The following is a 15,901-nucleotide window of genomic DNA, read 5'->3' on the forward strand; positions in this document are numbered from 1 at the left end:
CAATGCTTGTTAACGATATGTTTCCCCTATCTTTCCCATTAGGTCATTTAAATGTAATTTGTAAGCATAATATTCTAAATACTGATGATGACAATCAATGACCACACCAGATGGGGGTCACCTCATTTACCTCATTTGCAAGGCAAGTTTTTTGTATAGCACCATTCAAATACAGAGGCAATTGAATTAGGACATTTAAAAACACAATAAAGAGGAAAATAAAATCAATTCATGTAAAGTAAAGTAAAATTCAATTAAAGTAAACACAATGAATAGAGGGGAACAGTTTCAGTACAGTTAGTGCAGTGATGAATAATCCCTTATTTAATAAAAAATGTAGAAGTGCAGCAGAGAAAATGAATCACAGGGAAATGAGAGACTGACTTGAGTGGCTTAAATCTGATGCACATTAAAGAAGATTTAAGGGAGCTCCTGGGTTCAGACTACAACAATAAAAAGTTATTAACTAAGATTAGGAAATATTAAGTCAAAATGTTTGTAGGTCAACATTATGAAATAGGACCTACTGAATCAGATTATGAGATAGCATTTAAACATCTTGACTCATTGTTATAGTTTTGTCTTAAAAAAAACATAATTCTGATTTACCATGCATATTTAGCTACATTTTTTTGTGATTCCTAACATTGTATAGGTATCTAAGTTATCATTATTGTTGTTGTTGTTGTTGTTGTTGACTTTAATTTATACTCTATACCCAACAGATTCAGTGCAAAGCTTTAGGAATAGGTTTTATTGTTGTGGTGGCAGTACTAGTAATAGTAGTAGCCTAGTGGTGGTAGAATGTTAGCAAGTAGTAGGTTAGTAGTAGTAATAGTAGTAGTAGTCTACTAATAATAGTAGTAGCCTAGTAGTGGTGGTAGTAGAATGTTAGCTAGTAGTAGGCTCGTAAAAATGTAGGCTAGTAATAGTAGTAGTAGTAGTAGTAGTAGTCTAGTAGTAGGCTAATAGTATTAGCAATAGTAGTACTACTACTACTGCTACTACTGCTAGTAGTAGCAGTAGTAGTAGTCTAGTAGGCTAATAGTAGTAGTAGCAGTAGTAGTAGTAGTACTAGTAGTAGTAGTAGTAGTAGTAGTAGCAGTAGTAGTACTAGTACTACTAGTAGTAGTAGTAGCAGTAGTAGTAGGCTAATAGTAGTAGCAGTAGGCTAATAGTAGTAGTAGTAGTAGTATAGTAGTAGTCTAGTAGGCTAATAGTAGTAGTGATAGTAGTAGTAGTAGTAGTAGTAGGCTAATAGTAGTAGTAGTAGGCTAATAGTAGTAGCAGTAGTAGTATAGTAGTAGTCTAGTAGGCTAATAGTAGTAGTGATAGTAGTAGTAGTAGTAGTAGTAGCAAAAGCAGTAGTAGTAGTACTAGTAGTAGTAGTACTAGTAGTAGTAGTAATAGTAGTAGCAGTAGTAGTAGTCTAGTAGGCTAATACTAGTAGCAGTAGTACTAGTAGTAGCTGTAGTACTAGTAGTAGTAGTAGTAGTCCAGTAGGCTAATAGTAGTAGTAGTAGTACTAGTAGCAGTAGTAGTAGTAGTAGTAGTAGCAGTGTACTAGTAGTAGCAGTAGGCTAATAGTAGTAGTAGTAGTAGTACTAGTAGCAGTAGTAGTAGCAGTAGTAGTAGTACTAGTAGTAGTAGTAATAGTAGTAGCAGTAGTAGCTTAGTGTGCTCAATCAAAGAGTGTAAGCGAAGCCGGAAGTAACAGACGGTGAATCATCTCGTCCTCTGCTAAGCTTCGTCTTATACTCGGTGCTCTGTCCCTTTAAAAAACACTCGGTTCTCTCCGGAGTTACTCGGCGCTTCTCGTCATCGACCCCTTTCACTGCGGCTCCATCGCCGAGCGGACTGGCCCGCTGCTCTCATCCGAGACTTCAGTGCAGACCGTCGGATCTATTACAAACCACCAAACGCCGGCTGCTTCCCTCCCTCCTGAACTGAACTGAACAGCCTCCAGCTCCCTGTAGCAGCAACAATGCAGGCTATCAAATGTGTGGTGGTGGGCGACGGGTAAGAGCATGCTTACACAAACACCAGCACATCATTTTCTCTCCGTGTGATTCGGTGAAGCGTCCACGGATGGATGAATGATGGGAGGATGCTATGTTGGGAAAAAAGGGCTGGGGCTCACCGATCCGTCGGGTTTCTGCAGGTTCTCAATTATGCACAGTCGATTATCTATCTAGTTATCTGCTTTTGTGTGATTGCATTGGTCGCATCGTGGTTCATTGTGACGGTGGGAGCTGAGCGGATGCGGGAACACCTACACGCCTCGTAGGCCACTGGAGGCAGGCTGAAGTGCTGATGCACGCTGAGGAATTTGTGGCCCTGTTATAGTGGCAAACAGGCCCCAATGCCCTCATTTATGCTCACTGCTCCCTATCTCTCACTGGACCAAGATCCTGCATTTAGCTGCATGTGTGGCTGACATTTGGCTGCAGGATTTTCTTCACTGCTGGTTTAAAAACCTTGATACCATTGCTAGGTATAAATGAAAATGAGCCATTAGTGTCAATTCTTAGAAAAAAATGAAGAATAGGCCTGATTCATATTTTTATGATTACAGTGCTGAAACTGAAGCAATATTGACTTTGAATGCTGCTTTTTTCAGAATTTTGACTTTTTTTCTGATTTAAATCTTAATTCTGCAGATGATACGATAAGATAAGATAAGATAAGATGAACCTTTATTAATACCCGGAGGGATATTTAGGTGTAAAAGCAGCAACATCAGCAAACAGAGTGAAACACAGGAGAGGTATAAAAATATACAAAAATTATAAAAACAATAATAGAGATATAAAAGATACAGAGTGATAATGTGCAGAAAGAAATTGCTTATTTAATTCTTAAATGTCACAAATCACTTAAAGGTGCCTCCCTCTGATTTTACACCTCAGGCTCAGTGGGAGTAGCCCAAGCTGGCTATGGAGAGAGCTTTCTAATAAACAACCCTGATGATGTCATCATCAAAAGAAAGCCTCCATTATAAACTAGGAAAGACAGGTGTTTACCAGACTCTAAAGGTGTGCTTACACTAAATGCATAGCAGGTTTTTTGTTTTGCATTATTTGCACAAATGTATGTTTTTGTTGTCAGTATTTGTTGCAAAAGCCATTTTACAGAATCTAAAGATGTTTTGTAGCGAGCTAACAACACTGATGCACATACATAGTGTGTGTGTGTGTGTGTGTGTGTGTGTGTGTGTGTGTGTGTGTGTGTGTGTGTGTGTGTGTGTGTGTGTGTGTGTGTGTGTGTGTGTGTGTGTGTGTGTGTGTGTGTGTGTGGATTGTGCCCACTCTGTGTTTGGTGAAGGTGTGTTCAAAAGGTACCTCGGAGCAAATTTGACTGGACAGTTTGTGCAGTTTATGTTTATTAGCCCAAAATCATAGACATATACAATATACGGTACATAGACGCCGCATTGGAAGCTTCAGCCCATTGCAGCGATACATCAACGTGGGCGCCATATTGGACAGGGCAAGACTGGCCTGTATCCCTATACAAGTGAACGGCGGAGCAGCCGTTTTAAAAAAGATTATTACGATTTTGCTTGGATACATATTTAGATCTATGCACCTGTTTGGCAGCCTCAATTTCTGTGTAACTTCTGTGTAAAAGTGTGTATGTGACCCATTTTTAGCTGAAAATAGTGGCCCATTTTAGCTGACATGGTTAAGCTAAAATGGGCCAGTACATAAAACGACTTTCTTTTCACAAAAATCTATTTTCTTTTTTTTAAAATTCAACTTTTTTATTTGAAAGAGCCTGTCAAAATAAACATTTTTGCTTTGTTCGTAAGCCAGCTTATAATTGCTTTATCATCCTTATTAGTGATGAGTGACATTTGCTATGTCAGGCTCACTTAACATACAATTTCTCTGACATGCTTCATGTAACACTACATGCCCTGCGCCTAATAGCAACCTCAGATCAATCAGAACTATTGTTACATGTTAACTAGTGTTGTTGCAACAATGCGAGACCAGTTATTGTGATTGGCTGTACACATTTTAGAGAGCTATAATGCTCCAACCATATATGGCCCATTTCACCTGACTCCACCCTATCAGTGTATTTTTTTGCTAGATTGATAGATAATCTATGCCTCAAATGGCCAATAAAGGCCTTTTTTTACAGAAGACATTTAACATATAACAGCACAGGTGGAAATAATAAAATGAATGATAGCTGAATTCCATTTAGCTGCTTCAGTTTCTGTAGCTGCTATTTTTCCTGCTGGCTCACTGTCACACTGTCATGCTTTACTGAGCCAGTGTTAATGTTATTAGCTTTTTTTCCTCCAATCCCCACAGGAAGAGTGCCGGGCTTTGAAGCAAATAGTGGCCCAACCGTGGAATTGCAACTTCCGTGTCCGTCACGTGATGCCATTGGGCGCCATTAAGGCTTTTTCCCAGAGACTTACATTGGGAAAAAGACTTCTGTAAATGAACTTCCCGGTACAAACACTTGAATAGCCCTTATTTAAATGTGAAAATAATTTGAATTTAAAAATAATAATGAAAATGTTCATGTGAATGAGACCCAGACCGAGGTTGAAACGAGGGCTGGGAGGCAGAGTTAAAGGAAACGCTACTGCGGCTGCTCTATGGGCCCAACGGATGCAGAAGATCCGGATAATTTTATACTCGGAGTTCCAACTTTTTTTTGCTTCATGCGCCACTGAGCAACTTCCATAGGAATAAGCAGGGCCCCGCCTCCTACGCTGTATTCGGTTTTCTTTATACATCCATTGTTTTCTTACCATTACAAGTCAAAATGTCTGCTGTTATAACAAGCCCTTTGTACCAGCTGCACAGACTTTAGCTGCAGCTTGCTACCAAAGTATGCACTGACCGTGTATGTGGAGACCATCTGTGTGTGTGTTTGTGTAACAGCTCAGACTCTGACTAATCCCAGAAACTCGGTTGTTTTCCTAGAGTCTCTCTTCTTTTCCTCTAGTCTCCATACATACATTAATGCGTTGGATTCCTAAAGCCTCGGGATATGTGTGAATTTTCCACTCAAGTTGAAGCACTTTCCACTTCCTTGCGGTGAGGTTGCAGATTGCAACCAACTGAAACTTCTCCCGTGTGCCAAGCGTGTAGGAAAACTACGGTGGCCGATGCAAATAGCTCCTCCCAGTGTTTGGTTTGTCCGTTCTGGGCTACTGTAGAAACATGGCGTTCCGGCTCCGTGAGGAGGACCCCCTCCGTATGTACTGTAGATATAAACGGCTCATTCTAAAGTAACGTAAACACAATGATTCTTATTTTCAGCTGATTATACACTAAAGAAAACATACTCACTCTCCTGGCTGAATCATCAGAACAAAATATGAACAGCTGTGTTAGAAAACATCTGCTTCTTTGATTAAAAAGTCAAAGATGCAAGCGTGTGGACATAAAAAAACAAAGTTGAGCTAACCACGGCTCAAAAAGGTGCTTTTCAGTGAGAAACATCCAATTACAGAGCTTAAAAGCAGATTACGCTTTTCAATTCAATTTGGGATTCTAGGTCAATGGATGGTTTTTGGATGATGATTCTGCAACTATGGGGACAGTGTGTTGGTAACACCTGCAACGGCAAAGTGTTTCAAATGTTCTTACAGCTCTGATTTGCGAAGTCGAGCCATTTTGTCTTCATGCGCCACTGATCAACTTTCATAGGAATGAACGGGTCCCCGCCTCCAACCCTGTATCCAGTTCTCTTAATACATCCATGTCTGGAAGTCAATGGGTTTTCTGAATGGGTTATTTAGATAGATGCCTGAAATAAGGTCTGTGGTTAACACAAGCTGAAGAGATTTTAACGTTTTGTTCTACAACATAAAATACATCAATAAATACCCCACTTGTGAATTTTGAATCCTTGATGTGTCTTAAAAAAGGCGGTTGCTAACAAGCGGCTAAATGAGACTACTAACGTCCTATTTTACAGCCTCGTTGTGTTTATACTCGCGTCTAGGCGACCGTGGTGTAGTTCGTTTATAGCCTAACGTTAGCTTTTTACTTCTGCCGATTGCATTCACACTTCAAAAATCATAACAGCAGTGTTCATTTGTGAAGATTATCTTGCTGAGTAGAGAAGTATCATAAACGTGTGTTTGCCACAGACCTTATTTTTCTGCAATAATCCAAAACCCAATGGAAAAATCCTCATTGGCTTTTACTGGAGGGAAACCAGGGCGATGCTAACTTCCTGGTTGGCCTACAAAAAGACGTCATCCCTGCAGCACTCTACTGGGACTGAAGGTCAGGAATCTCGGTCTCTGCTGCACCAATTCTCTTTTTTAATTTGCCTCTCACTAGTCCCCCAACAAGTGTAATCACTAGAATAAACCCTTAATGAAGACATGAAGACACTAACATAATGTCTTGCCGTACTTCCGTCTCCTTCCCTCCCTCTGTCCTCTGCTCTCTGTCCCAACCAGAGAAACTCACTGACCTCAAATCAAGTCTCGTGGCACCCTCGCACATATTGGCACTGTGTGTCGCCACCATTTGCTGTGTCTATGGACACATGCACACATAAAATTGCTCATTACTTCATGCATGAGCACACAGCCAATACCAATTCCATGCCACCACCACCACCAATCTGTGTGGCAACCCTGTGCCTTGTGTCAGTGCAGTACACTACATGGGAGGGGAGGGGGTTGATATGTGTACTCTAGCGGTAGGTTGTGCATGTGAGTGAGTGTGGGTTTGTGTGTGTGTGTGTGTGTCGGGGGTGGTATCATAGGGGGCTACTGTGGCCCTCAGGCAACATGAATGTAGGCCAGTGTCTGTGTGGCACAGTAAAAAGGGAGTAGCAGCCTGCCCTTTACACTCATGCAAACACACTTACTTACGTACAGTCTACACGGGACTAGTTTTTGTCCATATGAGCGTGAAACTGTATCATGAATCCACTAATTCACTATTATGGAGAGAATTTAATTGGAAAAATCTGATTTGTTTCTTCATTACGCCTAACATAAAAAGCAAGCAAACACAGACCCAAATCATGCACATACCTTCTGGAGTTGCCCAAAAATAGAAAACCATTTTGGGACAGAGTGAATTCAGTATTAAAGGAGGTATTAGGATATATAATCATCAAGAAAAGTTCCATTTTATACCTGGGTAATATAACTACAGTGGTGCTGAAGGAAGATCAGTACTTGGTTAAAATCCTACTCACAGCTGGCAGAAAGGCCATTACAAGAAAATGGCTTGTAGCGGACACCCCCCAGACTTAGTCAATGGTTAGACATAGTACATAGAAAATGACTTATTCTCTAAGAGTGAAAGAAGATGAGTTTAACAGAAAATGGAAAAAATGGATTAGGTATAGAATTAAAGACATAAGCACTGTATAATTGTATTGACAATACTATTAGTTATTGGAAAATGTTTTAATAAGAAAATAACCCTGTATACTGCATCATCAATTGTAAACTGAACCCCTCGCTGCACTGTTGCAAGTTTCGTTGTTATATTTGTGTTTTATTTGTGTATACATAAAAGCAATAAAGACTAAAAAGAAACTGTATCATGAATGTGTCCTCATGTGTCCTCTGTTGTCCCTCTTCCCTCTCAGGGCTGTGGGTAAGACCTGTCTGCTGATTAGCTACACCACCAATGCCTTCCCTGGTGAATACATCCCCACCGTGTGAGTAAACCACACACACACTGCACATGCGCTCACACTTATTTGATGTTTTTCATGTTATAGGACCGTACTATAATTTAGGGGTCGAGTGCTATGACTAAAGAATGGGTATCGTTAGGATTTTATTGATACTACTATTACTCTTTTCAATACTCCTTATCGGTTGGGTTCTTTATCGATGCTCTTACTGGTTCTTTGTCATTACTAAACTGCATTTTACTCAGTGTATTATTTGCCTTCCTGCAGCTTTGACAACTACTCTGCCAATGTGATGGTGGATGGGAAACCAGTGAATCTGGGCCTTTGGGATACGGCAGGACAGGAGGACTACGATAGGCTCAGACCACTGTCTTACCCACAGACGGTATTCAAACGCCTTCCTCCCAACCGCACGCACACACACACAAACACACACAAACACACACACACACACACACACACACACACATACAGCTCTATCTGAAGCCTTTAGAGTGACAGGTATTCAACATTTCAAGAGTAAAACACAAGGCTTAAAGCTGCTGCTTGGGTGAGGGTTAGGGTTAAGTTCAAACTTAGCCTAGCTATAACTTAAAGGCAGAATGAGTAGGATTGTCCTATAAAACTATGTATAGTCTTAAGGCTGCTCGATTAATGGTAAAAATCATAATCACGATTATTTTGGTCAATATTGAGATCACAATTATTTAACTCACTGACTTTGGAAACGTGCATTTTTTTTGTCGGCTACATTTTAAAGTTAAATGCATCAATCTAGTGCACTTTGACGATAAAATGAAGAGGCTAGATCTATGAGGAACTTTGTGCTCTTGTAAACAATTTAATGACAAACACATTGGTTGTATAGATATGAAGGGTGATGACACAGCAAAAAATTCATACCCACAAAGCATGGTAAAAGAGACGGGGTCAGTGTTTGAAGATGGGTCCGGTGGTTGGGTTTTCCAACATCGCTGCACGACCCCTGACCCCTGACGCACTGAGGACAGTCCACCCCGGTTGACAATTGACGGGGCCCTTCCTTCCCCCCGCAGGGAATGAGGGCACAGTGAGTCCACGGCCACGGGAAGCGGCAAGGTCAGGCGCCTCCACCCCGAGCCTTTCCAAGCTGACCTAGAGCCGGTCAGTCAAGCGGGGCAAAAGTGCATCGCTGTAAAGGAAAGGGGTGCGCTGGATTTATAACACAAGACAAAATTGTGAAACGGAAGGCAGCACAATACTCATTTTTATCTTGATTATCTTCTTTTCATAATCGTTAGAAGTCAAAATCGTATTGAAAATTAAATTAGATGAATCACCCAGCCCTCTAAAGACTACAAAAGTAATCCCTCTCAATTATCACTTCTGACCCACTAGAAGTGTTTGGCGGTGTCTGTATCTGCAGAGACCCTGCAGCCCTCCTTCTGGACTTTCTTATTTTGCTGTGTTCGGGACGTTTCTGGGTCGTCAACCTCTATAAAAAATTTAGCAACCAGGTGCCAGATCGTAAGCAAATGGCAGAGTGGCTAAAAAAAACGCAAATATAGCGAGGCAAAATGCCAAGCGGACAAAGCCCATTCCAAAACGAGAGTGAATCAAACGCACTACCCCGATTCAAAATTAATGGGAAAACTTGTTTTCGCCGCATCGCCTGATCTGGCCAACTTTGAATGTTGTGTTTTACAAACCGCAACTGATGAATCCTACTCATTATGCCTTTAAGTCTTAGTTAAATGGAGATGTACACATCACTAAATAAGGATGTGTTAACAAAACAAACTAGTTCTTACTTAGAGACAGGTTGTTACTAACTGTGTGGAACAGTGAGTAAAAGACATCAAGTGCAATATGGTGGATATAAACTCTTTATAGTTTCAAAGTTATATTATGAATGCTCCAGTCTTGTTGACAAGTGTCAACAATTGCCTTAATTTAAATAATCTAGATATGGGTAGAATGTTAAAGAAACTTGGAAATATTTAGTTTATCTATACACAATATAACTCAAATTACAAAACATTATTTCATATAATGTTAGACCAAGATTTTTTTTTGTTAAATAGAATAATTTGGCATGTAGTTACAGCTAGAAAAATGTCATTACAACATGAAAATATTTTGTTTTAGTATTAGTTGACTTTATTTGACCACAACGGTCTCTTTTTAAAAAAAAAATAGACTTCAATTCAGAATGAGGAGGGACACACACACACACACACACACACACACACACACACACACACACACATATCTCACTCTCAACTAGCCATCTCTCTGATTCTCTCCCAGGATGTGTTCTTGATATGCTTCTCCCTGGTCAGTCCGGCCTCCTTTGAGAACGTCCGAGCTAAGGTCAGTACGCTGACTGACTCCCCCCCTTCCACGCCGAGTCTGACCACTAGAGGCACATCTATGGCTCCACCTGGCTTGTAACACCTCAGCCCCACTAGTTCAGACCTTGGCTTAGAACAGTCTGGACTTGGAACTGATTCCCTCTGGGGGAATGTAGTACAGAGACATGTTGTAAGACGAGGTCTGAACGAGTCCAATCGCTCTGCAGAGGGAGCGTGACGGCCGGCCGTGGTTTGATCTGCTGAGCATCATGAGACGCTCTCATATGAAATCACACTTTCCCGAAGGTCCAACCTCCCTCTGCAGAGTGTGACGGGATTTCTCTCATCATGTGATGTGATTATGATAGGCTGCCCTGCCTGAGGATGTTTTGTGTTCACACAACTATGCTTCCATTCAGACACATCTATTAAAAAACAACTTCTCCTAGCTCCATAAACTCACCGAGCGCGTTCAATGTCACAGTGGAAAGGCGCTCGTCGCTCTGCTTCTGTATCTGTATCTAACTGTTTCTCTTTCTCCTCTCTCACTCACTTTTTTCCTTCCTATATGCAAACGTGCACGTGTGTGTTTGTGTGTGTGTGTGTGTGTGTGGTGCCCTAGTGGTACCCTGAGGTTAGACACCACTGCCCCAACACACCCATCATCCTGGTGGGCACCAAGCTGGATCTGCGAGATGACAAGGACACCATCGAGAGGCTGCGGGACAAGAAGCTTTCCCCCATCACCTACCCGCAGGGCCTGGCCATGGCAAGAGAGATTGGTGAGGCTGCGTGTGCCACGTGCACAACCGGATACGTTTTTGTACGAAGATTCACTCATTTATAAGCATTTATTTTGCTACAAATGACGAGTGATGTAGTAATGACGCTGTTTAAAGGTCCCATATTATAAAGAAGTGAAATTTTCATGTTTTTTTTTATTATAAAGCAGGCTTAAGTCCCATATACATACTGTGAAAGTATCAAAACACTCAATCCATAGGGAAATACACACAGCCCATATTCAGAAATTGTGCGCTTGAAACAAGCCGTTAGGATTTCTGTCCATTTGTGATGTCACAAATCTACAACATTTAGACCATTACACGGTTTTAAATGTAAACATTCTAAATGTGTCCCAGTTTGTTTCCTGTTGCAGTGTATGTAAATAACATCAGCTGATAGGAAGTAAACATGGACCCAAGCTGTTGCCTAGCAACACAATTCTGTTGCAATTCCGTTGAAATGCATTAAACGGAGCGTTTCAGACAGAGGGTAAATACAGCTATATTCAGGCAGACAGTATGAGTAAAAAATAACGTGTTTTTTTTAACATTACAGCATGTAAACATGTTCTAGTAAAAACAAAAAATACAAATATGAACCTGAAAATGAGCATGATATGGGACCTTTAAAGGATCCAACAAACACTTGATTTGAAGCATACTGAGTCCCTAAGGTTCGTGACTTAGGGACTCGTTTTCAACTGTCTCCATTTGAGCCTCGCCATATTTGATCACTAGAAGCAGTGTCACTGAGTGTCACTGAGAAATCTTTTTCCCATCCCCCCCCTCCCCTTTCTCTTCCTTCCTCAGGGGCGGTGAAGTACCTGGAGTGCTCTGCGCTGACCCAGCGAGGCCTGAAGACGGTATTCGACGAGGCCATCCGAGCCGTCCTCTGCCCTCCGCCTGTGAAGAAGAGGGGAAAGAGGTGCACCATGTTCTGAAGAGGAGACATTGCTAAAACACTACACTACATCACCATGAACAACAACCACTACTTCTCTGAGAGGATGAGAGAGAAAAACTAGCGAGAGTGAGTGTGCACTGCTGAGATTGCTTTCTTTATATTGATGTTTTTTCAAAGCGATATTGGTAACAAGACCAATATTTAATCCAATTTTTTTACCATTACTGAATAGGCTCATACTGTAGGTTCTATGTGAAAGACATTGACTGTCCACCTACTTTGTACTCATAGAACCACATCAAGTTGCCATGAGGGCTGACAAAAGGTTTCTATTACTCGTCTTCATACTGCAACATCTCTTCTTTTTGCAGCCATGCTTGCTTGAATTAATGCAGTGTTGACTAGATAGAAAGTGAACTATGAATACGCCTTCAGGTCTGAAGTTACCCTCAGCTCCTGATCTAAGATCAGCATGTAGAGACAATGCAAACTACTGGCATGCACACACACAAATCTGTTGCTACTGACGGTCAAAAACAAGATACTACCGCCTGCATTCACTAAATTTCACAAATATAGCATGGTGTCTTAAATGTAAATAATATGTTTTTTCTTCAAGAAATGAGAGTGATAAGTTAAAGGGACACTCTGGTTTATCACAACCTGGGTCTTATTTCTGTAGTTTTAGCCCTCATTCCAATTAGTGATAACGTAATTGTTGAGATTTAAGAACACAAAGTCTGATGAGACACAAGAAAGTGCTTTAAAGGAGAGGGGCCATGTGAAAAAAATCTAGTTTAAAGGGGAACTTTGATATTTTTTAACCTGGACTCTATGTTCCCATGTTTTTGTGTGTAAGTAGTGGGGACAACAATTCAGCTGCCAGGCTGCAAGGGCAATTGCGCGCCGTCAATGTAACGTTACGTTCACTAAGAGTTTTTTTGTTTGCCACTGACAGGCTCAGATTGTTATCATACCTGTCTAACAACATTATGGAAAGGACCCTGGTTAGAGGGAGGAGAGGAGAAGTCTTGTTCTGAAATCTCGTGAGTTGTTGCGACTTGTTGGCGGAAGACCATAGACTGTATATAAAGATGGACGACGCGTCTCAACTTCCTAATTTGGATTAATTAAAAACCAAAATTATCAGAAAAATTAACCCTTGAACAAACATCAGCTTGATACCTAAAATGAAAAGAATATATATTTGAAGTGTTCTTTGACTTTTTAGTTTGTCCCATGTCCCATCCGCACACATGGAGGAGGCGAGCTTTATGACCTATACTGCAGCCAGCCACCAGGGGGCGATCGAGATGTTTTGGCTTCACTTTTGGGGAGCTGTCATGTCGTCCATCGTTATATACAGTCTTTATGGAGGACAGAGTGGAAATGTGAGTGAGAGTTGGAGAGAGAGGTGTCCGGGAAGAGTTTGTATTGTGTTGGAGTACAGAAAACGTCGCTTAGTGTTATCTAAAAGATTTTGAATATTTCGATGATTTCAACAATGTGGAGGAGGTCTTTGAATTCGATGGCCGCCCGCATTTATTTGAGCCAGATCCGTATGCTCTGGCTCAAATAAAGAGAGCTCCTACAAATTGAAGAGCGGATGAGGAGAGAGACAGATAAGAGAGAAAGAGAGAGGCAACAGGCAGAGGAGGGTGAATCAGCTGCTGCAAGGCCGTGAAGCTCTGGAGGAGTCTGGTGGTGATCCTGTGGGTGCTGTGACCCTCTGCCCACAGAGGAAGAATGCTGTTAAGAGTGGGACCTGTTGCTGCCTGATATTCAGATTACGCAACAAGACTTCTCCTTGAGCGGGACTTGGTTAGCCACAAAGACAAACAGACTAGATAAAGAAAGACGTTTCATTTCTCTGCAGGGTCTCTTTCCATGATGTTGTCAGACACTTAAAATAACAATCTGAGCGTGTCGGTGTCAAAAACGAGCACTTTTTAGTGGATGTAACGTTACATTGATGCTGCTCACTTGCCCTCGCAGCTCGTTTCGCGGCTGCCGATTATTCTCCATCAATACTGGACCAATTTTAAAAAATTGTTGTACCCATTAGTCACTTAGACACAAGAACATGGGAAGATAAGGTCCGACGTTACCCTATAAGACCTTCATTGTTTCAGTTTTGTGCTAATATGTCGCATATTGCCAAATCAGTGTATTTAATTACATTGCAGTTTAGAAATGGGGGTTAATGGGGGCCCAGTGATTTATTTTTGCCCTTAACCCATTGGTTCCCAAACCTTTTCTGAAGGGCCAGCTCCTTTTGTAGATAAAAAAATATTTTCATTTTTGTTTTTCTTCTTATAATGAATAAAATAAAAGGAAATATGAATAAAACCGGATAAAAAATAAATAAATAATAAAGAAAAAAAAAAAGAAAGAAAAAAGTAGAACCATGCATCATTGATATTTAGCCTCGCCACACCCCCCAAGCAATTATTTCAATGAGTGCAATGTAGTTGATATTGATAGGAATGATGGACAAAGCTATGAACACGTTCCTGTAAAAGGGTTATATGGAAGAGACCCAGCGGAACATTGAAATAGCAGTCAAAAGTAAGATTGGTGACGTTTAACTCCACTGTCTCTGAACACGCGTTTTTGGCTTTTCTTATTTAGCCTTGTTCACCTTGTGAATAGTAGTTTGACAAATCAGTTATCAGGTCTGTTTTTTTTTTACCGGAGCTTTCAGCCACACCTTGCTGCCTGTGATCAGCAGAAAAGTTGGATGTTGCTGCTATTTACAACATCAATAATTCAAATTCTAGCTAGAAGTTGAACGTTTTAATTGCACCTCACGGTCGGTCTTCATCAACAAAGAATGTGAGATGATGATGATGACTTCTGTGGGTCATTCACTGGGTCTTCTTCAACTAATGAAGCCCAAACAAATGTGGTTGAAGCCTCTGGAAAAAGATAATTTTTGTCAAATTACTTGAAGTTCTTTTACTTATACGGAAACATTTCACTGTTAGCAAAGTGGGAATGGTGTCTATGTTTTTATGGTGGAAATCACGATTGTGTTCTTTTCGTTGGACAAACATGTGATCTTAGTCAGTTGTCTTTGGGTAACTTCATCTAACTGTGAACACGTGACAGACGAGCATGCCAAACATGGGGGCTGTACAACCTTGCTGCCTGAGTTCTGCCTCTGGGGGTGGAGGAGCTTGCATGGGTCTTAAATATATTAATTTATCCCATTGTTTTAGATCTTGTCTCTGTTCCTCTGTGTGTGCGTACGTACGTGAGTGAGTGAGTGTGTCACAGGCGTGTATATGAACGCTGGTGTTTGCGAGTGTGGACGAGCACATGTGTCGGTATCAGTGAGACGGCTTTGTTTCACAGTTTGGGGTATAATAGTGCATAAAAAGACAGTATTGTTTTAAGCCAAGTTTTTTAGTGTCCAGTTTTTGGTACTATTTCATATTGTATTGTAGTAATACACAAGACTTTTCAACAATCTGTGGACATAAAGAAAGAAAAAAAAAAGGATATTAATGACATCTAGTGATGTACAGAATAATCCTTAGAAAAGGAATGCGTTATGAATATCTATCTACATGTACCTGAATATTTAGCTCTTAAAAACTAAAACAATTCAAACTAAAGGGATTATAGTCGCTTGTGTTGAAGTTAGAAGTGTTGCTAACAGTGTACAAATAAAGGGGGCCAATCTTTGTGGCGTTTGTCGTCGTGGCAAACAGTGCAGATTGCACCTTTATGAAATGCATTTCTGTATGGTTCCAGGTCTGCAGTGTGTCTGTCTCCCTCGCGTGGCGAGACGCAGCACTGCGGTCCACTTCTGTCACGCTGTCTTTGGTTGGCATAGCAAAACTGTGTGGTTGACTCATGTCGTGTGGTCCTGCCTAGCTAAAAGGTGTTGAAAATTGTAGATGAGAAAACGCAGCAAAAACATTCTAATCTACTATTGCATGGAAGTTCTCTGGTTATTTGACCCACTGTAATTCTTAGGAGAGGTTGTAAAATGAAATGCATTGGCCATGTACGTATGTAATGTAAGATGACTTGTATACTTGTTCCAACTGTTTGTCTTATTTTTTATTACTTCACGTCTGTGTGGTGAAATATTTCAATTTTTTGTATACTAAATACAAATGTATATGTAAGGTACTCCGTCTTCTGTCGTGATTTGTTCTTTTTGTTTCTCTTTACACAACACATAATAACGTGTAAGAACATGTGAGAAACAGAAGTAAAGTTAC

The 15,901-nt window shown here is 40.7% G+C and overlaps 1 protein-coding gene across 1 annotated transcript; it reads left to right on the forward strand.

Annotated features, from left to right (window-relative positions):
- Window positions 1–1,804: 1,804 nt before the first annotated feature.
- rac3b (Rac family small GTPase 3b) lies at window positions 1,805–15,809 on the forward strand. Its single transcript, XM_074619399.1, has 6 exons — window positions 1,805–2,019; window positions 7,594–7,665; window positions 7,912–8,029; window positions 9,934–9,996; window positions 10,600–10,759; window positions 11,573–15,809. The coding sequence occupies exons 1-6, from the start codon at window positions 1,985–1,987 to the stop codon at window positions 11,701–11,703; spliced, it is 579 nt and encodes a 192-aa protein (XP_074475500.1). The 5' UTR covers window positions 1,805–1,984; the 3' UTR covers window positions 11,704–15,809.
- Window positions 15,810–15,901: the final 92 nt, after the last annotated feature.

This window comes from Sebastes fasciatus, chromosome 20, assembly GCF_043250625.1.
Source record: "Sebastes fasciatus isolate fSebFas1 chromosome 20, fSebFas1.pri, whole genome shotgun sequence".
NCBI lineage: Eukaryota > Metazoa > Chordata > Actinopteri > Perciformes > Sebastidae > Sebastes > Sebastes fasciatus.